This window comes from Squalius cephalus (genome assembly GCF_949319135.1).
Source record: "Squalius cephalus genome assembly, chromosome: 9".
NCBI lineage: Eukaryota > Metazoa > Chordata > Actinopteri > Cypriniformes > Leuciscidae > Squalius > Squalius cephalus.
The window spans coordinates 38,383-61,526 of NC_137130.1; the positions used below are offsets into that span (position 1 = coordinate 38,383).

Below are 23,144 nucleotides of genomic sequence, written 5' to 3' on the forward strand. Positions count from 1 at the left end.
TGTGAGCAGTCAGGGTGATTTTCACATAGTTTTGGAGCAAATATTCTAGGCTACGTGATACAATTTTCAAAAGTCTTGTGAAGAAATAATCAGTATGGGTTTCATGGCCTTATTTCAGTTACAATTTTTTTTTTGCATTTTCACAAACCACGCATAAATGTCATTATCTCAAAACTACAAACTTTTACATACATGCTGCTGACATATTATTGTAGCAGAGTTTGTGCTGAATACAGTGTAATCAGACTTTAGCCATGAAAATGTCACAAGTAACAGAAATAAGCACAAATACCCCAGAAAACACCTCATACCCCAGAGGGTTAAGTAGTAAGTTTCATATGTGATACTAAATTCCTCAATTCAGTGAGAGAGATGGGCTGAAATTGGTTAAAAGTAGCCAGTACCCCTGAGCAACCAGGCAGAGTAACAGATGAGGTGGGGGTAAATACTGATCTAAAGTTCTCAATTTTATTAGTAAAAAACTTAAGAAATTTCTCACAGGTATCAGTAGATACATCAACAACTGGGGAATTTGAGGGGTTGATATAGTACTATAGTACTATATAGTACTAAATAAAATTTTTGGTCTGTTTGAGTGTTTACTGATCAAATCAGAGAGGTGATTTGCTCTGGCTATTTTTTCTGCTGCCCGAAAAGAAGCTAATGCAGATTTAAAAATTTGGAAGGAAACATTAAGATGATCCTTTTTCCATTTCCTTTGAGCTTTACGACAGGCCATCCTAAGAGAGCGCTTATCCTCATCTAACCAGTAATGAGATTTTAATTTGGAGCGAGTGTATGTGAAAGGTGCTACAGAGTCAAGTATGGAAGAGCAAGATGAATGAAAAAGGGTAACTGATTCATCCGGACTAGAGGAGAACAATGGCGCTGTTGCAATAGTAGATGCAACATTTCCACTCAAAAAACTATCAGAAAACTGAGCTGCAGTAAGAGAATGTATCCGGCGAGAGTGATGATCCTGAACTCTGACAGTTTGCAGGGGACTGAAAAGGGTGATGTCAAATATAATGGGCTTATTATCAGAGAAAGTGTCCTCCTCAAATCACAATATTATCAACATTAAAACCATAAGATAACATTAAATCAAGTGTATGTCCCAGTAGCTTTATCTATATGTTGCGTAAGGCCAAAGGCATCTATTACACCACAGAATTCGCTAACCATAGGTCTATCCGGACAGCAAACATGAATATTAAAGTCACCAAGTATAAGGAGACGATCATACAGTGACACAAAATGAGAAAGAAAGTCAGAGAATTCAGTTATGAAGTCTTTGTCTGGCTTAGGGGCCCTATAGATCAGTACACAAACCAATGGTGACATAACAGATTCTACAATTACACATTGCAGTTCGAAGGTGGAAAAACTCCCTGCAAACAGTGTCCGTAATTTATAATTGTTCCTAAAAACAAGAGCCACACCGCCTCCTCTTCCAACACACTTCGGCGTGCTAATGAACAATTAGTTGGGCAAAGTTCACTAAAAACAGACGACTGGCCAACTCCAGCGCTAATCCATGTCTCGCTTAAAAACAGAAAATCAAGATTGTGACGAGAAAAAAAAAAGTCATTCAGAACGAAAGTCTTGTTAGACCTGCTATTGATCAGGGCCACTTTTGCATTTGAGTAAACCGCAGCCTGGGGGCAACGAGAGTATTCCAAAGGGCGGATGTTCAGCGAGTTTACCCCACCGCTACGGATACGCAATCTCGGTTGAGCAGGGCTAACGGGCATTTGGGGTCGATGCAGGGTAATGTATATGTGACAAGAGTACCTCAGATCCCACGAACGTCGAGCCAGGTAGAGATCTTTCCGACCTAGAATGTCTGCAGAGAGCTGGCAGGGACCTAATTTTGTGGGAGAAGCACGGAGCTGACGGCAAGCCGACAAACACACTGGCGCCATCTTGCTCACGTCACATTAATGACGTGAGCAAGATAAGATTTAAAATGTAAGTGTTTAACTCCATTAATGAGAATGGCATATTTAATCTAATGTTTATATCAGAAGTAAAATATAGTTTAAATCATTCTTTTATTTTAACTGTTATTATGAACATGCACTGTATTTATGATTAGGACTCAGAATGAAGATTTATGGTTTTACTTCATCTGCCATTATATATGCCGTCAGTTTCACTAAACGGCCCAACGCGCTCGCTGGCACGGACATTTAAGAAGGGATGGATATTTGCTTCATATGATAGGCTTGGTGAGTGAAATTATATTTGCATTATCTTTCTATATATATATAATTTTCTTTAAATTTTCTGTCTAAAAGTGACCAAAAACCAACCGTAACTTCTGTTGTATGCAATTCACAACCTCACCACTAGATGCCGCTAAAAATTACACAGTGCACCTTTTCTCCAGAGCGGCTATAAATTAACTAAATTAAAATCTTTTTTACAACAGAAATGAACCATCACTGAACTTACTTAAGCTGGACTATGACGCTATTTTCTTCTAGATCTCAGTAATGGTCTGCGGAGGAATACCCTAGCCAATGGTTCCCTTACTGCTGTTAGTACCGGGATGAAATCCTCATAGCCATTGTGAGACCTTATGCTGGTCCTGGAGCATGATAATGCCCAGCCTCATGTGGATAGAGTGTGTAGGCAGTTTTTAGATGACGAAGGCATTGATGCCATTGACTGGCCCTCACATTCCAGACCTAAATCCAATTGAGAACCTCTGGGACATTATGTATCGGAGCATCCAAAGCCGCCAAGAGTGTCCAGGAGCTCACTGATGCCCTGATCCAGGTCTGGGAGGAGATCCCATAGGACACCATCTCATCAGGATTAGAGCCCGACCGATATATCGGCGGGCCGATATTATCGGCCGATATTAGGCATTTTCCAAACTATCGGTATCTGCATTTATAATGGCCGATAAATGAATATTTAAAAAATAAAATAAAAGCAGCTAGGGCTGGACCCAAATATTCGAATATTCGTTCGGTGGGTTGGTATTCGATTTGAAAATTTGACATTTGAATATTCGTTTTCACACCTGGGATCCCCCGCGAAACTGTTCTCATTCGCGCTTGAATAAGGCCTGCGACACACTGGCTGCGTGGCGTGAGCGTCTCAGCTGCGTGGCATGTCCGTTTTTATTTCGGCTCCCATGTTAACAGGTTGGAGTTTGCACACTGCCTGTGTGAGACACGCGTCTAAAATGCGGCTCGAGCCACGCGGAGAGGCTAGAGCGCAGAACAGCGTAGTTTGTATGGACCGAAGTGCATGCCTGAGCTTGTGTTTTGGGTTAAGCTGAGTTGCTTTGACATTGTGGAAAGTAGAATAATAGTAGAAACAAAATGTATTAGCCTTTTTACCCCTTATTATCAATCTAAATTAATCTCGTTTTTAATTTAACTTAATTTCGTTTTTCTTTATTTAAATTTCGTTTTTCTTTATTTAAATTTCGTTTTTTCTTTATTTAAATTTCGTTTTTCTTTATATAAATTTCGTTTTTTCTTTATTTAAATTTTGTTTTCCTTTATTTAAATTTCGTTTTTCTTTATTTAAATTTCGTTTCTCTTTATTTAAATTTCGTTTCTCTTTATTTAAATCTACCCTTTACTGTGTCAGTAATTTGTTAGTCAGAAAAATATTAGACTACCTTAAAAGTATTGCTTAATTTAACAGACGTGTGCGTTTTATATCACTGCAGTGTCCGTTCTCGGAGCATAATGGATAAGTTGGCATTGCTTTATTTCGTTTTCAAATACATTTAAGAGAAAAGACTTGTCAAGAAGCTTATTTTATTAATAATTTCATTTATATAACTTTTGGTTCATCTTTGTTTTTATTATTCGGGCAACAAGTTTGTTTTTGGACATTTGTTTTCTTTTTAAATTGCTGTTGGTCATTTGATTGACTGTTTAAAACACAATAGATATCATCAATGCACTTTTTGGATAAAACTGCGGTGTATTTTGGCCATGATCAATGCATTGTCACTTTAATTCGGTGTAAGCGGCGCAGCAAAAATAGACTCGGCGCCGAAACCCCCGCTGCACTGCTGTTCACGCGACGCTCCTGCTGGACGCTCACGCGCTGCTCCTGCTCCCGGTGTGAATGCACTCATTGATTAACATGGACGCCGAAAAAAATACGCGCTGCTCACGCGCCAGCCCTGCCCGCGTGAGGTGCACCGCTTCCCGCTCGCGCTGTTCTGTAGTTTACTAAAAGTTTATTAATTCTGAACGTGTGGCGTCTCGCGTGTCCATCTATAGGCTATTGCACCAAATGCGACACTACACTCCCTTGTGAAGTCGATTGGATGAACGGTTCTCGAAATAATCAAAATGCAAACGGACATTTGACAGACGCTTTTATCAAAAGCGACTTACATTGCATTTCAAGGTACACATTTACAATCTTATCAGTTCTTGCTCTGAACCCATGGCCACACACCACACACCACACACACACACACGGAATGACCTTTGTCTTGTTTAATAATAATACAAATGATGATGATAATAATCATCATCACTGATTTTTTTTTTAATTATTACTGTCAATATTAATAATAATAGGTTTTTTTTGTTTTTTTTTTTGTTCAAAGGTTGTTTTCATATCTTAAGTTTGTATTTTTATATATTATATTTATCAGAACTGTTCATGTTTTGTTACGCGTTTCTGGATTTTTAAAAAATATATATATCGGCCGATATATCGGAATATCGGATTTTTAAATCACCAAATATTTGTATCGGTATCGGCCTTAAAAATCCTTTATCGGTCGGGCTCTAATCAGGATGTCTCATCCCAAATGTTGTCGTGAGCGGATATAGGCTCATAGCCATTCACACCACTGACTTACATTATGAGTTGTTGTGATGAACTTCATGCAAGTTGGATCAGCCTGTAACTTCTGTTTTTTACATTGATTTTTGGTATGATTTTGAATCCAGCCCTCAGTGTGTTGATGACTGTTGTCACAAAATTTTGTTCTAACAAATGTGTGTTTTAAGTGTTCCCTTAATTTTTTGAGCAATGTATTTTAAGTGCTGTAATTTTACTTTAAAATGAATTGAATTGTCATTTACCAAAACCTGAAGGCAGGCTGTAGAGATTTGTAGTCTGGGCAGCAGAGTAGTTCAGCCCTTCAAAAGTAAAGTTCACAAAGCAAGTAAAGAGTCCAACCATCTCATCTGATCTGTTCACCGGGAAAACACTCCTGTTTTCCCCTTTGAGTGGATGGCAGTTCTACAGAAGGAGAACAGAGAGATTATAATGAGCATGTACACACATGCACAGGTAACGTTTAAAAGTGAAAGTGAATCCTTTAAATGAGAAGACCATGTACTGTACATAAGCTCAACATATTGATGACTAAAGCAATGTTTTGCTATTTACAAAACTTGTTTGACATTTGCTATTTTTGATGAAAGTAATATTAACCACCAGATGTATTAAAGTCAAATGATTTTTAGTCATTTTTAGCATGCTGAGCTAAGCTGGTCTTTTCAGCAATGCACACTTCAGTTCTGTTTCTGCTACACAGATCTTGTGTAAATGTGGTCACCACTTCTGTAAATAAATAAACTCAGTGTTTTAACAGAACAAGAACGAGAAGTGGGCGGGGTCTCTATGCAAGCGCACTGCACTCACAACAAAATGGATAAGCACATAATATTTTTTTTTTTATTATTACACCATTTTCATATGATTAAAAATACATACTGAGTGACTGAAACAGTATGTCATAGAATACACTTGTTTCATCAGTTTGAATGTTCTTTCATTTATTTTCAAGATCTGAGGTGAATTATCCATTGTTGCTTTAAGTACGGCTATAAGTGATATTCAAACTCACATTAGACACTTTTAACATTAAATAAAGCACATAATCTGAACCTGAGATAACCATTGTCATAATTTGTATGTCGTTGTTCCAGCCATGACGTTGCAGAAATAGAAACCGTTTCTAAAATAGAAATTGCATGTTGCGGCGTGTCCAGTCAGGAAACTGTATTACTTAACCTGTAGTGTGAATATGTGTTTCACTCATGGTTTTTGCAGGCACCCCTTACCTTTCGCCAGGTCACTTGAGCTCCAGGGTCTAACTCAAAGACACGAGGAAGGAAACATATGAGTTCCTCTGTGCTCTTTACGTTGTCTATTCTGTTCATTGGGGGGCATGTTTCATTCTGAACGGAGACCTCAAATATAATTTCCTCTGTTTCATTGCCATTTCTGCCACAGAACACAAGAAGAACAACCGTTGGGATGAAAGAATGGCCGATATGGAATTCTGAACACAAAACATACAGTGCCAGTGCAAAGCTGTTTTTATTTTATGTTTGCATCTTTACACTCTACACCTTGGTTTTTATTTGATAATTCTCAGTTCTCAATATTTGGTTTAGCACTAGAACCACCAGGGACATTGTATACATAAAACCACCAGTGGGTAAAATTTATCCATACACATGACTACTGTTTTGATATGGCTAAAAAAACCTCATTATGCCACTGTCTTTACAAAGTAAAGTCTAGAGTAGGCCTGTCGCGATAATTAAATAACCGTCTGATCGCGATTATTTGATCTAACCGCGATTGTTTCAGACAACCGCGATTATTGCGCTCTTTTATAGACCTACGGCACAAGGGGGAGTCATGAACCAAAATAAATAGACAAGCACTAATTACGTTTTCTAGCAATATATTCAAAGTCATCTGAAGCCATTCCATAGCTTAATGTGAGGGACAGTAGTATATTTACATTGTTAAATTAAAGTTCACAAACTCGTCTGCAGCTGTCAATCATTCCGTTCAGCAATCAAACTCTGCAGCTGTCAATCATTCCGTTCAGCATTCAAACAGCGCGCGTCGTCCGGTTACGACAGGATACACGGTAAAACTTTCTCCAATGTGACATTGACGTTATAATGCTTGATCTGTAGATAAAGGGCTGTGGATTTGCATAAAATGACTTTATTTTGCTGGAGTTTTTTGCTGTTTCTAAATGACTCGCTCGCTACCGTGTGCCTACACAGCACAAGGACTATGAATTGGCATCAGATGCACAATAACTGGAGTTTAAAACTGTGAAGAAACAAATGATCAATAAACTGTTGGACTGATATACACTAGGATTTGTGCCCTCGACATTTCTTCACTTTGTGCCGTGAACTTTTAAATGCGCACTTGTGCAGCGCTGCGACTCCATGTTGCATTAAGCACATCATTCTGCACCCGCGATGCGCATACGCGCTTTGTTCCGCTGTTTTGAAGCGTATCATATTATCATGGTTTGTGCACATTTGTTTTTATTAACATGTTTAGATTTTATTAAATAACTGTGCAGATGTTTTCAAAAATTACCTTTTGCTGCTGATTTATACACTCACTAAGTTTAATAAACAAATTGTCATAGCTATTGAATATATTTATTTAATATTTAAAGGTGTTAACTGTAATCTTACACTGCAAAATGATAACTTACAAAGGATTAAATTCATCACAATTATTTAATGAATGAAGCACAAAGCCCTAAAACAGACAATTAATCAGCATAATCGCCAAAGCCCTAACACAGGCAATTAATCGTCAAAGCCCTAAAACTGACAATTAATCGGCATAACCGCAATTATTTTTTAGACAATTAATCGTCAGCCAAATTTCATAATCGTGACAGGCCTAGTCTAGAGTCATGAAATTATTGTTTTTGTCCTGTTGTTTTATGTTCAAGACAATTTTAAGCAGGCTAATCACTTTTCTTAATGGTGAATATAGGCTAACCCAGCCTGCAATGACAACGAGAATTAGAAGGAAATAAATACATATTTGGGTGGTGTAATATTATAATAAAATGTCATTAATCACACATAAAAATTATTTAAATGACTAAAATACCCTAAATAGACAATAATGAGCTATAATAATTCACCGCACAGCATAGGATGTATGATGCAACAACAAATTCAAGCGCACAGTTTCACCTGATTAATTATTCATTTGTTTAGTTATATCATTTATAATCTGAATATAAGAGAACAACACCAATAAACTTGGGTTTATTATAAAAAAATGTTCATTACATCATAGATTGGAAATATTTTTTTCAGGAAAGGGTCAGACTTGAATAAATAGCAAGAGTAGCGATTAGCGCTGCACGATTAATCGCAATTTACATGTAATCGCACTTAAACCGATTTGGCTTATCGCGATTTTGAAATGGAAAATGCTGAGATTATATGTTATGCGCAGTTTGTCATTGATGATTGGCTCTGTAAACACTGCTCACTCTGAAAGCACTGCGAGTTTGAGTCACTTATAATGTGTATTTGAAAAAGCAACATGTGTCAAACGTCTTTCCAAACATGAGAAGCATTTATGAACCTCTTGTCCAACAACAGACAACATTTAATAACATGCTTTTACTCCAAACTCACTTGATAACGTCAGTTGAGCTCCTCCTTCTGTGAGATGATGAGCTTCTGACACAGAATAAGGCAGTCGTGTGTTTATTAGTCGTGTTTAATCAAATCGTTTCAATCTTCTGTTTATTCAGATACAGATAGTGTGATGCCCGATAGGGATTTCCTGGAATGATGTGTGTTATCGTACTTCAGCGGGGCATATTTGGCGTGTGTGTGTGAGACGCCCTCTGGTGTTCAGAGGGATATGTGGTGTGTGTGTGTGTGTGTGTGTGTGTGTCTGACGCCCTCTGGTGTTCAGATGGAGTGTGTGTGAGACGCACTCTGGTGTTCTGAAGGATATGTGGTGTGTGTGTGTGTGTGTGTGTGTGTGTGTGTGTGAGATACGCCCTCTGGTGTTCTGAAGGATATGTGGTGTGTGTGTGTGTGTGTGTGTGTGAGATACGCCCTCTGGTGTTCAGATGGAGTGTGTGTGAGACGCACTCTGGTGTTCTGAAGGATATGTGGTGTGTGTGTGTGTGTGTGTGTGTGTGTGTGTGTGTGTGAGATACGCCCTCTGGTGTTCAGAGGGATATGTGGTGTGTGTGTGTGTGTGTGTGTGTGTGTGTGTGTGTGTGTTTGTGTCTGACGCCCTCTGGTGTTCAGATGGAGTGTGTGTGAGACGCCCTCTGGTGTTCTGAAGGATATGTGGTGTGTGTGTGTGTGTGTGTGTGTGTGTGTGTGTGAGATACGCCCTCTGGTGTTCAGAAGGATATGTGGTGTGTGTGTGTGTGTGTGTGTGTGTGTGTGTGTGTGTGTGTGTGTGTGTGTGTGTGTGTGTGTGTGTGATACGCCCTCTGGTGTTCAGAGGGATATGTGGTGTGTGTGTGTGAGAGACACCCTCTGGTGTTCAGAAGGATATGTGGTGTGTGTGTGTGTGTGTGTGTGTGTGTGTGTGTGTGTGTGTGTGTGTGAGATACGCCCTCTGGTGTTCAGAGGGATATGTGTTGTGTGTGTGTGAGAGACACCCTCTGGTGTTCAGAAGGATATGTGGTGTGTGTGTGTGTGTGTGTGTGTGTGTGTGTGTGTGTGTGTGTGTGTGTGTGAGATACGCCCTCTGGTGTTCAGAGGGATATGTGGTGTGTGTGTGTGTGAGAGACACCCTCTGGTGTTCAGAAGGATATGTGGTGTGTGTGTGTGTGTGTGTGTGTGTGTGTGTGTGTGTGTGTGAGAGAGAGACACCCTCTGGTGTTCAGAAGGATATGTGGTGTGTGTGTGTGTGTGTGTGTGTGTGTGAGATACGCCCTCTGGTGTTCAGAAGGATATGTGGTGTGTGTGTGTGTGTGTGTGTGAGAGACACCCTCTGGTGTTCAGAAGGATATGTGGTGTGTGTGTGTGTGTGTGTGTGTGTGTGTGTGTGTGTGTGTGTGTGTGTGTGTGTGTGTGTGTGTGTGTGTGTGAGAGACGCCCTCTGGAGTTCAGATGGAGCATTTACTACCGACCAGCCGCTGCACTGACAAACTGAGCATAAAATAATCGCAGCCTTTGCCAAATCGCGTGCAGTTTCATTGCGATTAATCGTGCAGCCCTAGTAGCGACCAATAAACAATAAAAATTGCATAATTTTAAAATTAATAATTAATCAAAAGTTTGAACATTTATGAGTAGGCTAAAACACCTTCATTTGCGCAACACAGCGCAAAAATAAAGGCATTATATTGGTTAGTTTGACCTGCTGGCGGTTAAAGGTATATTTTAATCTGGTTTTATCTAAACAATTTTTAACAACAAGCCCAGACAGCAACATAGTGTCGGCCCACATCTGGTACGCGTTGAATCCACATGTAACGGATGTGGCCCGGATATGGGCCGACAGTATGTTGCTGTCTGAGGGGAATTGTAAATAACACAATTTTAGTAAAGTCATTGATTGGGCGATTTTATTTTAAAAGCTGTTATGTACATTCGAAAAACAGCCATGGGTAAATTTTACCCTGTGGTGGTTCTAGTGTCAGATTCTTCTGATGAATCCTCCACTACGTTAGAAAGAAGAGTTGGATATTTGTTAAAGAACCCTGATCATTCCGCCATTTCATTTTCATTTAAAAAAAGACTTGTTAATGCCAAGAGAGTGTTAAAATGACTCCATTTTGAATGACCAAAAGAGTATGATACCCAGGGGGCAAAACACCTGTTTTTTAGGAAATCAGACATGGGCTGCTGTAAAAGGTTGTCATATAAAAATGAAATCTATGATGTCTGAGGATCACAACCTGGGTGGACAACCCGGTCAACAAGCTGCTGGAAACTTGTAATTAGGGTCAAAACAATGCTACCTCAAATTCTGCTTTAACTCCCCGGAATCACCCAAACATGCTAAAAAGGTTTAATTATTCATGAATCCTGAGCCATATCTCCCTGATACTTTATGCTAGAAACAAACTGAGCACACCTTTCAAAAGAGTGGAAGATAAGCTTTCATCTGATGCCTTGATTGTACATGTAATTAGAATGTAAGAGTTAACAATGCCTCTTAATTCATAGGTAGGCAAAAAAAAAAAGAAAAAAATATTGAACATTCCATTTGTAATCGGTAGCATTCTTTTCCCTTTGTTGTTGTTAAAATAAACAAATTACCATGTGAAGTTAACTTTTACTAGATGAAATCATATTTTGATCATTTTCACTAACCAGACAATCCTCATGGCCCATAACACATTTAGAGGGAATTCAGTTTCAAGCCTATAATAGCCTGTCAATTCAAACAAGATCCAAGAAAGAAGTTTACCATTAACTGGTGTTAATTGTATACTGCTCTGTTTCTGTATGTGCAGTATATCGTTTGCATATTTATGCAATATCTATTATTTGTATTGCAATGTCTAGTATTTCTAATATTCTTTCACAAGTGGGATAGCTTTATTTATTCTATCGAAATCAAAAAAAAAGGATTTGAGGATTTTGGGTTAGGCTGGTTACTGTTCAACTAAATGCTGAAAGACTAAAACACACAGGAGTCATGTGTGGAGTAGGTTTAAAAGTATTTATTGATTAAAACTGTTACATTAAGTAGCAATTTGTACAAAAATAAAAATAAAAAACGATTAATGAAACAGACAAACAGATTACAATTCAGGGTGATAACTAATTTCTGTAATAATGTTTATACAATTTATTTAGCTGTTTTCGGAGTCGCTGCTGCTGTCGCTGCTCTCTAGTGTTTCAGCATGCTGTATCCCCAACCCCTGGCAGCGGCATCCTGTGTAGCAGGAGCAGTTCTTCTGACAACCTTTAACCAGAGATGGGCACAAATACATTAAAAAATATTTAATTACAAATAACAAATACTTACTCATCAAATGTATTTAAATAAAATACAAAATTCTGCTGTGAAAAAAGTATTTAATTAAAATACAAGTAATTTGTAATTTGAAAATACAAAAATATATTTTTTTTACAGTCTTCTGTAGTGTAAGTGTGGCATTAGGTACATGTAAGAGTCTAGAATATTGCAATATCATTGTTTAGTGCAGAAGATGCGCTTTTAACGTACATGTTGCCACATACTGTCATAATAAAAGATAATTACGCATATAACACTATATTTGTATTATATTACACAAAAACTAGTTAACGCTGCTGTGAGGGTGTTTCTGCAGCTGTGACAAAGTTGACAACTTTCTCTCTTCCAACTGCCATTATCTATTTTTTTCCTCTTTTTGAAAGTTGTGAAAACGCTGTTGTGGTGTTTTTCTATTGCTATTTGAGCAAATTGGAACACAAAAAAATATATTTAATGTAGTCTTTCATTCACTGCTATAGAAGTTAACCCAACTATGATGCCTTCCACTTCTGAGAAACCCAGAAATGTGAACAGGGTCAATAGGATGTGTCACATCACGTGATTTACTTGCCAAAAACTGTGGTAGGCAATTTGGTAGTCCTATTTGTATTTTATGTCTATGGTCCTAGGGATAGTTCACCCAAAAATGAAAATTAGCCCATGATTTACTCACCCTGACGTCATCCTAGGTGTATATGACTTTCTTTTTTCAGAAGAATACAATCAGAGTTATATTAAAAAGTGTCCTGGCTCTTCCAAGCTTTATAATGACAGTCAATGGGTATATTTTTCATCAAAGTGCCTCTATCCATCATTAAAGTGCATCTATCCATCATAAAAGTGCATTTATCCATCATAAAAGTGCATCTATCCATCATAAAAGTGCATTTATCCATCATAAAAGTGTCTATCCATCATAAAAGTACAATTTCTTCTGCACTAAACAAATATTCTTCTGCACTAAACAATGATATTGCAATATTCTAGACTCTTACATGTATCTAACGCCACACTTACACTACAGAAGACTGTACATTTTTTATTTTATTTTTGTATTTTCAAATTACTTGTATTTTAATTAAATACTTTTTTCACAGCAGAATTTTGTATTTTATTTAAATACATTTGATGAGTAAGTATTTGTTATTTGTAATTAAATATTTTTTAATGTATTTGTGCCCATCTCTGGTTAAAGGTTGTCAGAAGAACTGCTCCTGCTACACAGGATGCCGCTGCCAGGGGTTGGGGATACAGCATGCTGAAACACTAGAGAGCAGCGACAGCAGCAGCGACTCCGAAAACAGCTAAATAAATTGTATAAACATTATTACAGAAATTAGTTATCACCCTGAATTGTAATCTGTTTGTCTGTTTCATTAATCGTTTTTTATTTTTATTTTTGTACAAATTGCTACTTAATGTAACAGTTTTAATCAATAAATACTTTTAAACCTACTCCACACATGACTCCTGTGTGTTTTAGTCTTTCAGCATTTAGTTGAACAGTAACCAGCCTAACCCAAAATCCTCAAATCCTTTTTTTTTGATTTCGATAGAATAAATAAAGCTATCCCACTTGTGAAAGAATATTAGAAATACTAGACATTGCAATACAAATAATAGATATTGCATAAATATGCAAACGATATACTGCACATACAGAAACAGAGCAGTATACAATTAATACCAGTTAATGGTAAACTTCTTTCTTGGATGTTGTTTGAATTGACAGGCTATTATAGGCTTGAAACTGAATTCCCTCTAAATGTGTTATGGGCCATGAGGATTGTCTGGTTAGTGAAAATGATCAAAATATGATTTCATCTAGTAAAAGTTAACTTCACATGGTAATTTGTTTATTTTAACAACAACAAAGGGAAAAGAATGCTACCGATTACAAATGGAATGTTCAATATTTTTTTCTTTTTTTTTTGCCTACCTATGAATTAAGAGGCATTGTTAACTCTTACATTCTAATTACATGTACAATCAAGGCATCAGATGAAAGCTTATCTTCCACTCTTTTGAAAGGTGTGCTCAGTTTGTTTCTAGCATAAAGTATCAGGGAGATATGCCTCAGGATTCATGAATATAATTAAACCTTTTTAGCATGTTTGGGTGATTCCAGGGAGTTAAAGCCGAATTTGAGGTAACATTGTTTTGACCCTAATTACAAGTTTCCAGCAGCTTGTTGACCGGGTTGTCCACCCAGGTTGTGATCCTCAGACATCATAGATTTCATTTTTATATGACAACCTTTTACAGCAGCCCATGTCTGATTTCCTAAAAAACAGGTGTTTTGCCCCCTGGGTAAACATGGTTTGTGGGCTTCAGTATTCAGTATGCACGTGTCAAACCCAACTCAATAGAAACGTAGTGAACTGAAGCAATACCTGCTGAAACAGGAGTACTCTCCGCTGTGGACGAGCTCGGCTGGAAGGAACCACAGTATGTTGTCCTTAATGGTTATTCCAGTGATATTTCCCAAGCTCTGACTGGGAACACGACTCCAGCTCACACTCACATTCTGACCGTTTCTATTGCACTGAAGATTAAATACAAGACCAGCAACAAAGTTCTCTGATCTGCGTTGCGTCATGTGCATCTCCATCTCTTCAAGAGGAAAACATGAAAAGAAATTTGTCAGTGAGGGACTAATTACTGTTCTCTTATGAGAGGTTCTCTCGTATTGCGTAAGTAGCTTACGCTGCTGGGAAAGTCTTCTTTCTCGAGATACTGAAGCCAAAAAATTATCCTTAATTTTTAATAATCTTGTCAACGCAGTGCGGCAGCATGCAGACCTAGGGCAGGCTAACTAGCGTGCCCATTGGCTGCCCTGCGGCAACTGCAGCAGCCTATCGCTGAGCCCTTGGCGTGACGTCACGTCCAATGAGCGCGCTTCATGCGTCACAGCCCGCGAAAAGGGGTGTGGCTTAGCGTATATAAGCGAGGCTCAGAGGCTGCTTCACTGGTTTCTGTCTCTTCAGCGAAGCTCTCCGCATCGCTGGACTCTGAGGAAGCCGCCGTCGAATCAAGCAACCAGCACGCCGAGGATCTCAGCCTGAGGAAGCCGGCCGTCTTCGCCGCCTTCAGCATTCCCTGCCTGCTCCGCTATCCGGCGATTATATCCTTTTATTGCTCTGTGTTGTGTGTTTGTGTGTTCGCCCCGCGACATCTAAAAGAGCGCGAGGCGTTTGTTTCAAAATGCCTCGCTCATCCTGTGGCTCGTGCAGAGCCCCGCTCAGCGACAGAGACCGCCATGTGATCTGCGCTCTCTGCCTGGGCCTCGACCACGCAGCCCGCGCCCTTTCCTCAGGCGGCTGCGAACAGTGTGAGGAGATGCCGATGTCGACCCTGCGGGCTCGACTCGCCATGTTTGACGATCCTCCCCCTTCTCCGGCTGCCTCTACCGGGCCGCGAAAGAAGAGACGCCGCTCTCAACGGCCTCCCGGGCCGGATGTAACAGCTGAGCGCTCGCCGGAGCCCCTCCCGTGAGCCTCGCTCTCTCCTACTCCCCCGCCCTTCCCCGACGCGCAGCGGCCGGCCATTGCCCGCACTGCCGTCGCCTCAGGGGACGAAGCAGATGACGCTGCTGTCGATGACAGCTGCTCTCTGCTTGCTTCAGACAGCGAGGAGTGGTCGGGTTCTCACCGCTCCGCCTCCTCTACTCAGGAGTCTAGCCGGTCCCGTGCCAGTGTCGACGCGGAACTCCTCCGCCTCCTCACCAAAGCGGTCGACCGACTGGGACTTGACTGGTCCCCACCGAAGGAGCCTGCACCTAACTGACTCGACGGGTGTTTTCTGCCTAGCCGCCGCCAAGCGCCAGCCTCTAGGTCAGCACCCTTTCTGCCTGAGCTCCACACGGAGCTATCGAAGTCGTGGAACGCTCCTTTCTCCGCTAGGCTCCGCTCTTCAGTCTCCCCAGAGGCATGGCCTCGTCGTGGGCGTGGTCCAGCGGGATTTCCATTCACGACATTTGTACAGCGGCAGGCTGGGCCTCCACCTCTACATTTGTTAGATTTTACAACCTGGAAGTTCCCGCCTTGCAGGCGAAAGTTTTATCAGTCTAAGTCTCGCGTAGATCGGCCCACTATCAGTGCGCGGGCTACGTTGGTTGATTTAGCTCTACTGGTTGAGCTGCACTATGCAGGGAATTGTCAGTTCGGACCGGCTGTGCCGCTCCGTGCTCCCTAGTATGTGCTTGTGTACTGCGCTAGCCTTCTATTGGCCGCCCGGCTCCCTGCTATCACGTTCCCCGGGCTCTCCCTGGGACTCATTCAGTGGATGCTGGGCGCGCACGGCGTTGACAAGGGAGTTCCCGCAGCGTAAGCTACTTACGCAATATGAGAGAACCTCTCGTAAGAGAACGTATCGGTTACCTAACGTAACCTCTGTTCTCTCTAGAAGAGGGAACGAGTATTGCGTAACCCGCCGTGCTCGCGCCACGAGCTCACTCGCTTCAGCGACAGAAACCAGTGAAGCAGCCTCTGAGCCTCGCTTATATACGCTAAGCCACACCCCTTTTCGCGGGCTGTGACGCATGAAGCGCGCTCATTGGACGTGACGTCACGCCAAGGGCTCAGCGATAGGCTGCTGCAGTTGCCGCAGGGCAGCCAATGGGCACGCTAGTTAGCCTGCCCTAGGTCTGCATGCTGCCGCACTGCGTTGACAAGATTATTAAAAATTAAGGATAATTTTTTGGCTTCAGTATCTCGAGAAAGAAGACTTTCCCAGCAGCGTAAGCTACTTACGCAATACTCGTTCCCTCTTCTAGAGAGAACAGAGGTTACGTTAGGTAACCGATACGTTTTAATACAAGTGTAGAGGACAGTTTTCAAATGATAGGAGTACTAGTTATTCCATGTCATTTAACCCTGAATTATGTTCGCACTTATGGTTAGCACAACAGGTCAAAGAACATCAGGGTCAGGACAAATGTAGGGTTGCTGACATTTCTGTATGAAACAGTGTTGTTCTATATCAGGGATGGGCAACTTCGGTCCTGGAGGGCCACTGTCCTACAGAGTTTAGCTCCAACCCTAATCAAACACACCTGAACAAGCTAATCAAGGTCCTCAGGATTACTAGAAAATTACAGGCAGGTGATTTTTTCAGGGGTGGAGCTAAACTCTGTAGGACAGTGGCCCTCCAGGACCGAAGTTGCCCATCCCTGTTCTATATGAAACAGTGTTATGTATGAAACAGTGTTCTGTATGAAACAGTGTTACTCTGTATGAAACAGTGTTCTATATGAAACAGTGTTGTTCTGTATGAAACAGTGTTGCTCACACAGAACGGAGTTTGTCCCATATTGTAGCTTAAGGTATATGCACATTAAGGGTATATTAAAGGGATTTTGTGTATGCCCAACCATTTTATATCTCAAGCACCACTAGCAGCCCATACTAATTCTCAGAAATATGAAAAATAATAATTTAATATTTTTTTTTTTAAATTTTTCTAATTTTTAAGCACCACTGTTTAAAATAATATCATTGCGCATTGTAAGCTGTTGTATAATTATAATTTTTTGTATTCATTTGGTTAAGCAAAACAAATGTGTTCATGTGTACTTATTTTGAGTGTCTCTTTTACTTCTTATATTCTTGAGCGACTGTTAGCGAAGTCTGAGCTTTGCTTCTGAGACGTTAAAGAACGGAAAGTAAAAGGGGCAAAGGCTGATTTCAGTTCAGCTGAGGAAAACACAGAACGCGTTTTAAGGTCAGCATGTAAAAGACACTGAACGTATGAATTGGGGAAAATTCTACATAGTTAACGCCTAGAACTGAAACTTCAACATCATCACAAACTATGGTAAATGATGCAATAGCTAATATCTAATCAATGCATAGATATTATTCATTCTTTCCCGTTGAACAACAGCGAACGCGACAGAAACAAACTCGAACTTGAAGTCCAAACTTTCCTCATGGAAACTTTTCTTCATTTACATGATCATAAATCGAACCATTGAATTCACTGAAAACAGAGACTCTTACCTGCAAACCAAAGGGTGGATAGTAAAATCCATTGAAAATAAACTGTGAAAAAGCTCATCTCGGGTTTTCGTGGCTTTTAAGGTGGTTTGACCGGTTCTAACAGCAGCGCCTGCATTGACAACAGAAAACAGAGACAAACACAATATTCATTACAGGCTTTAAAACACTGACAGAAACTTCATCCATTACGAAACTCAATTACAAAGCATAGCTGTCATATTTCCCGTTTTCTCCTGAGAAACATAACAAAAGCCCTGCATTTCAGTTATGAACGCGATATTCTCTGTGCAAGTTTAACTATTTACGGTTATAAAACTATCATAAACGATCAATAGGAATTAAAACTTCAAAATGATGCTCAGTCTCGGGTTTTCCGTGTGATGTTCGTGTGTCAGGGATGATTGCAGGAAGCATGAGGGATTTCCCCTAAGAAATATGCGTGTGCGGGACAAAGTTTAAAGTCGATATTTAGACTATAATAACACACAAAAGTATAGGCATATAGTTGTCTTACTGAGAGTGAAGGGTTAGTGAGTCTTACCTCAAGCAGCTGATCAGACAGTAAGAGCTCAGAAACAGCGCGCTTCTCGGAATCTCTTCCAGACTGCCACACACTGCCTCACACACACACACACACACACACACACACACACACACACTGACCACGAGACACTATTTCTACTGAACATGCGGTTTAACACGATCGTGAAGGGAAACGCTTCCCAACGCTTCAGCAACACAAACACCTGCCAATAACCGTCAGTCTCAGTGCAGCATTGCTATTGCACTTTTATGTATTCTCTATTACGCATAATGGAAATCATTTCAGTTTTCTTTAATTCATAATGAAGTGAACGTGGAGAATTTTTCTCTTTTGATTTGAGTGGAATATTTGAATTATATGCCCAAAATTAAACCCACTCACTTTTTTTAAGTGAGTGAAAGAATAAAGACGCCTCTAATGATACATATGAGCACAGATGTTTAATTTCACTTTATTTTTAAAATGAGCATGAGTGTCTGATCTGAATGAAGTCCGAATGTCACAGAAACTGGCAGCATTGAACGGAAACCTGTGGAAGAGAATCTGGGTCACTCTTTGTGGTCGTTGCCTTTTCTGAAAATCTTCTCATGTCATTTCTGTACTTCTAGCAGCCAAAGTGAAGAAGGGCTAACCAATGCCTGTCCTTAAACAGGTTTCGTCTGCTATTGGCCGGGATGAACAGATACTCAGTATGCTCAAACAAACAGAGCAATGTTTAAGAAGTGTCACAGTGTTACACTTTTCAGAAAGTCAAACTACCAAAGGATTACTTACTGAGAAGTGGTATTTTAACATTAAAGTGCCCCTATTATGCTATTTTTGCTAATGCTGTTTTGGAGTCTCCTACAGCAGGCTTACATGAATCCAAGGTCAGAAAACATGTTAACCTTTTCATAATCTCCACTGCAGCATCAGCTCTTTCCTCAGTGTCTGAAATCCTTAGATCAAGGATTCAGTCTCTCTAAACCCCGCCTCTCTGAGAGCTGCTCTGCTCTGATTGGTCAGATGGCTCAGTTTGCTGTGACTGGTCGGAAACCAAACACTCATTAGCATATCTGAGTCTCAGGGTTGCCCAGGTCTGCACATCAAAACCCTGCACATACGTATTACGAGTTCAGTCTACAGGGATGCACGTTTGAATATATGTGCCCAGACGTGTAGTCCTTCCCTACAAATCAACCCTCAACAAACTACTTGTCTGGCCTTAAAATGTAATGGATGCAGGTTCTTCATCAGATCTAGATACGGCCTGGATCCGGCGGACTGCGGTAAACCCCGGGATAAACAGAGAGACTAATATTAGCGTAGATGCCATTCGTTTTCTGATGTAACGAGTACATCAGGATTTATGGGAAGTGTTCCCGGTTCCGGCTGACCTGATCTATGCAGCCTAACATTGAACTATAGAAGTCTATAATGTGTTATGTGTATGCTAGGTCAAAGTGTGTCTGCTTCCCGGACAATGGTAGGAAGACTGTTCCAGAGTTTTGGTGCTAAATAGGAGAAGGATCTACCGCCAGCAGTCGATTTTGATATTCTAGGTATTATCAACTGGCCGGAGTTTTGAGATCGCAATAGACGTGAAGGACTATAATGCGTTAAGAGCTCGCTCAAGCACTGCGGAGCTAAACCATTTAGTGCTTTGTAAGTAATCAGCAATATTTTAAAATGTATACAATGTTTAATAGGGAGCCAGTGCAGTGTTGACAGAACTGGGCTAATATGGTCATACTTCCTGGTTCTGGTAAGAACTCGAGCTGCTGCGTTTTGGACCAGCTGTAGTTTGTTTATTAAGCGTGCAGGGCAACCACCCAGTTGTTACGGGGGAATGGAGAAATGAGGCGTACGGATCCATATGCAAAGCCTTTTATTCACAAGAGATGTGTTTAGAACAGGCAGAGGCCCAAACAAAGGCAAACAGGTATGAGATGGACAGGACAATGAGTATTCCAGAGACAGGTGAGGATAAAAAAAAGAAAACCGTAATCCAGCGGACAAGGCAAGAGAATAAAACAGCTAACCATACTAAAGTCCAGGCATCAAGCAAATAATATCCAAAGGGCAAGACGAGAGAGTTAATCCAAGGCGAGCAAGAGTCCAGAGCAGTATAGGCTAACAATACTCAGCAATAAGTGAGCTTGTGCATGAGTGCTTTATAGTCCCTGTGATTGACTACAGGTGTGGGAACAATTAAAGCCATGAAACATGGGAAATGTAGTCCAGGGTAATCTGTAACTTAGTGTGCAGTGAAAAAGACTTAATGGTGAATAGATGGAAACAACAGGCGTAACATGTGACACCAGTAGAGCATTACAATAATCTAGCCTTGATGTCATGAACGCATGAACTAATTGTTCCGCATTTGTCAATGAGAGCATATGGCGTAATTTAGATATATTTTTAAGATGGAAAAATGCATTTTTACAGATACTAGACAAATGAAAGATTTGTATTGTGGAATAACAAATGTATTAAATGTTTAATTCAGATTCCAATATAAACTGAGAATGTTTAGCAGCGGTTATGATGATTATATCAAGAGATTCCTGCCAGTCATGTTCTCTAAATGAGTCAATAGCTGAGGCTCTCACCCTCACCCTTTGTCTTTATGCATTTCCTGATCATTAAATTATTACATTAAGTTAATACATTTTTAGCGAACTGTGATTTTGTACATGTACATTTCTTAGTTTCCTCTGATATCAGATCACTCTAATGTAATGTGGATTCATGCATTTTCTGTAAAGCTGCTTTGAAACAATGTGTATTGTGAAAAGTGCTATACAAATAAATGTGAATTGAATTGAATTGAATTGAATATTCATAGTAAATACGCAATTCATATTGTACATAAAACATGTAAACATATTTGGAGTAAAAATCATAAAAAATAAAACACATTAAGCAAGAAATATATCACTGCACAACAGATTGTGTGTGAATCCAATGTTGCATTATAAACAAGAGCACAGTATGAATTGTGAAAAACTGAAAAAATGTATAAAATCTTTAGTTTTTATTTACATCATTTCTGTATTTTTTTTATTTTTTTATTTCACATCTGACATTGTATTTACAGCTTTCTATGTTGTGTCCACAGAACGACTGGTGTGCAAGAGCTCTCAAGTTCTCTTCATCTTACACTGTAAAAAATTTCTAACCCTCCCAAATCAAAAATTTCAAGTGACCGATAACATCTAAATTTTTCAATTGGCCCAAGTGAAATTCTGTAAATTATAAAATTAAATTTACAGATTTTCACTTGGGCCAATTGAAATTTACAGAATTTCACTTGGGCCAATTGAAAAATTTAGATGTTATCGGTCACTTGAAATTTTTGATTTGGGAGGGTTAGAAATTTTTTACAGTGTAGGCTGCGTTTACACTTGGCATTAACATGTAACCTGTATCCGGATGTTGTCCACATACACATTGAAAGTGTAAATGCGCCTTTGATTGGAATGTTCTCCGATCAGCGTGTCCAGGTTCGGAGGTAGTCAAGGACACATATTGTGATCGGATTTCAGGTTAATGTAAACGCAATCCAGCCATCGTGTCTGCATTCACAGGTGGACGTCACACAAACTGTCATTATTCTCCCTCCTCTCTCCGGAACTGAGAACTGTGTGGTTTTGTGATACAGTCGAGTGCAAAGTACATCGCAAATATACTGAAATGTTTGCCTTCGCACCCGAAAGTTGCAGAACCGTTCATTTTCTGCAAAGAACACGCATTTTTCCCACCACAGCTGGCAACGCTCTCGGACCCTTACGTTTCTCTGTACCGTTTCCATAACCGCATCTATCCACATTATTAGTACTTGCAGCCTCTTCATCCTCCTCATTTTGCGAGATTTGTAAAATGTACCCCAACTGAAAATTGTTTTAGGTTGTAATCAGAGGAACAATTGGGCTCTAGAAGTAAAAATCGAAAAAATGTACCTCCATAAAACAAATATACACATATATATTCAAAATGCATCAAGGGATGAGTGGTTTGCCTCCAAAAATAAAAAGAACAGACTGAAATATTGAGATTCATGTGGGAGCTGGCATGTTTGGCTTATCTGTTTATATTTCTTTACTAAATAAAAAACCCTCTGGAACAAAGGCTGGTGGAAAGGTGCGGTCCCTGTTGCGCTTTATAGTTAAAGGCAAAGTTAAAGCTTCTTTTCACCTCCAGATTGCTGACTGCATCACTTCAAGCTAGAAACTAAACCAATTCCTGTTTTTGGATTTTCCTCTGACAGGCATATGGTAGCGCACCTCCCTCCAGAAGCGTGCCGAGGGGTCGAGAGAGGTCACACGCTCCTCCATCTTCCAGTCGCAGCACATCCACCTCTTCCTTCTCTTCCAGGCTTGTAACGCTCCCTGTTTCTCCTTGAGGAGTCTCACTGAGTGAGGCAGGCGGTCGGGCTCTCGGATCTCCTCCAGCTCCAGGAGCACGATGCTCACAGTGTTCTCCACGAGCCCTCGGTACAGGCCCGTCTGCTGCTCGGCCCACTCCAGCGCCTCGGGACTGCAAAGAGACGTCGAGGTGTAGAGGAGAAGAAGTCGACGACAGCGGGTCAGAGCCTCCTCTACAACATCCACCACCGCTGGAAACATGAGGAGGACAATCAGCCAGGCAGAACATCGGGATTAAACCTAACATTAGGGACGCACAATATATCGGCCACCATATCGGTGTCGGACAATATATCTTCATTTTGAATGTTATCGTTATCGGCCCGATAAAAAAGATTTGGCCGATATATTAAAGCCGATAAATAATGGATTATTTCCTTCAGCTGAGACACTTCAGATGCGCACTGTTCAACATGATGGTTTTAAATTGCTTTAAATATGATTGAAATCACAAATACA

At 40.2% G+C, this 23,144-nt stretch overlaps 2 protein-coding genes across 4 annotated transcripts in view; both read right to left on the reverse strand.

The window, feature by feature from the left end:
- il1rl2 (interleukin 1 receptor-like 2) overlaps nucleotides 1–18,388 on the reverse strand; it is a 39,649-nt gene extending 21,261 nt beyond the window's left edge. Inside the window, exons 1-5 of one of the 2 annotated variants that reach the window (XM_079882006.1) lie at nucleotides 18,277–18,388; nucleotides 17,736–17,844; nucleotides 14,130–14,349; nucleotides 6,066–6,228; nucleotides 5,079–5,238 (exon numbers count right to left, since the gene is read on the reverse strand). In XM_079882006.1, the coding sequence (XP_079738132.1) occupies nucleotides 5,079–5,238; nucleotides 6,066–6,228; nucleotides 14,130–14,349; nucleotides 17,736–17,793 (601 nt within the window). In that variant the 5' untranslated portion in view covers nucleotides 17,794–17,844; nucleotides 18,277–18,388. Of the gene's footprint in view, nucleotides 1–5,078; nucleotides 5,239–6,065; nucleotides 6,229–14,129; nucleotides 14,350–17,735; nucleotides 17,845–17,937; nucleotides 17,998–18,276 lie in introns of those variants that run through there. The other variant, XM_079882007.1, reaches the window with a different exon arrangement.
- A 1,743-nt stretch (nucleotides 18,389–20,131) lies between these two features.
- Nucleotides 20,132–23,144, reverse strand: part of LOC307164472 (interleukin-1 receptor type 1) — a 37,938-nt gene continuing 34,925 nt past the window's right edge. For both annotated transcript variants that reach the window (XM_079881348.1, XM_079881349.1), the window contains one exon: nucleotides 20,132–22,876. In XM_079881348.1, coding sequence (XP_079737474.1) covers nucleotides 22,485–22,876 — 392 coding nt within the window. In that variant the 3' untranslated portion in view covers nucleotides 20,132–22,484. The remainder of the gene's footprint in view (nucleotides 22,877–23,144) is intronic.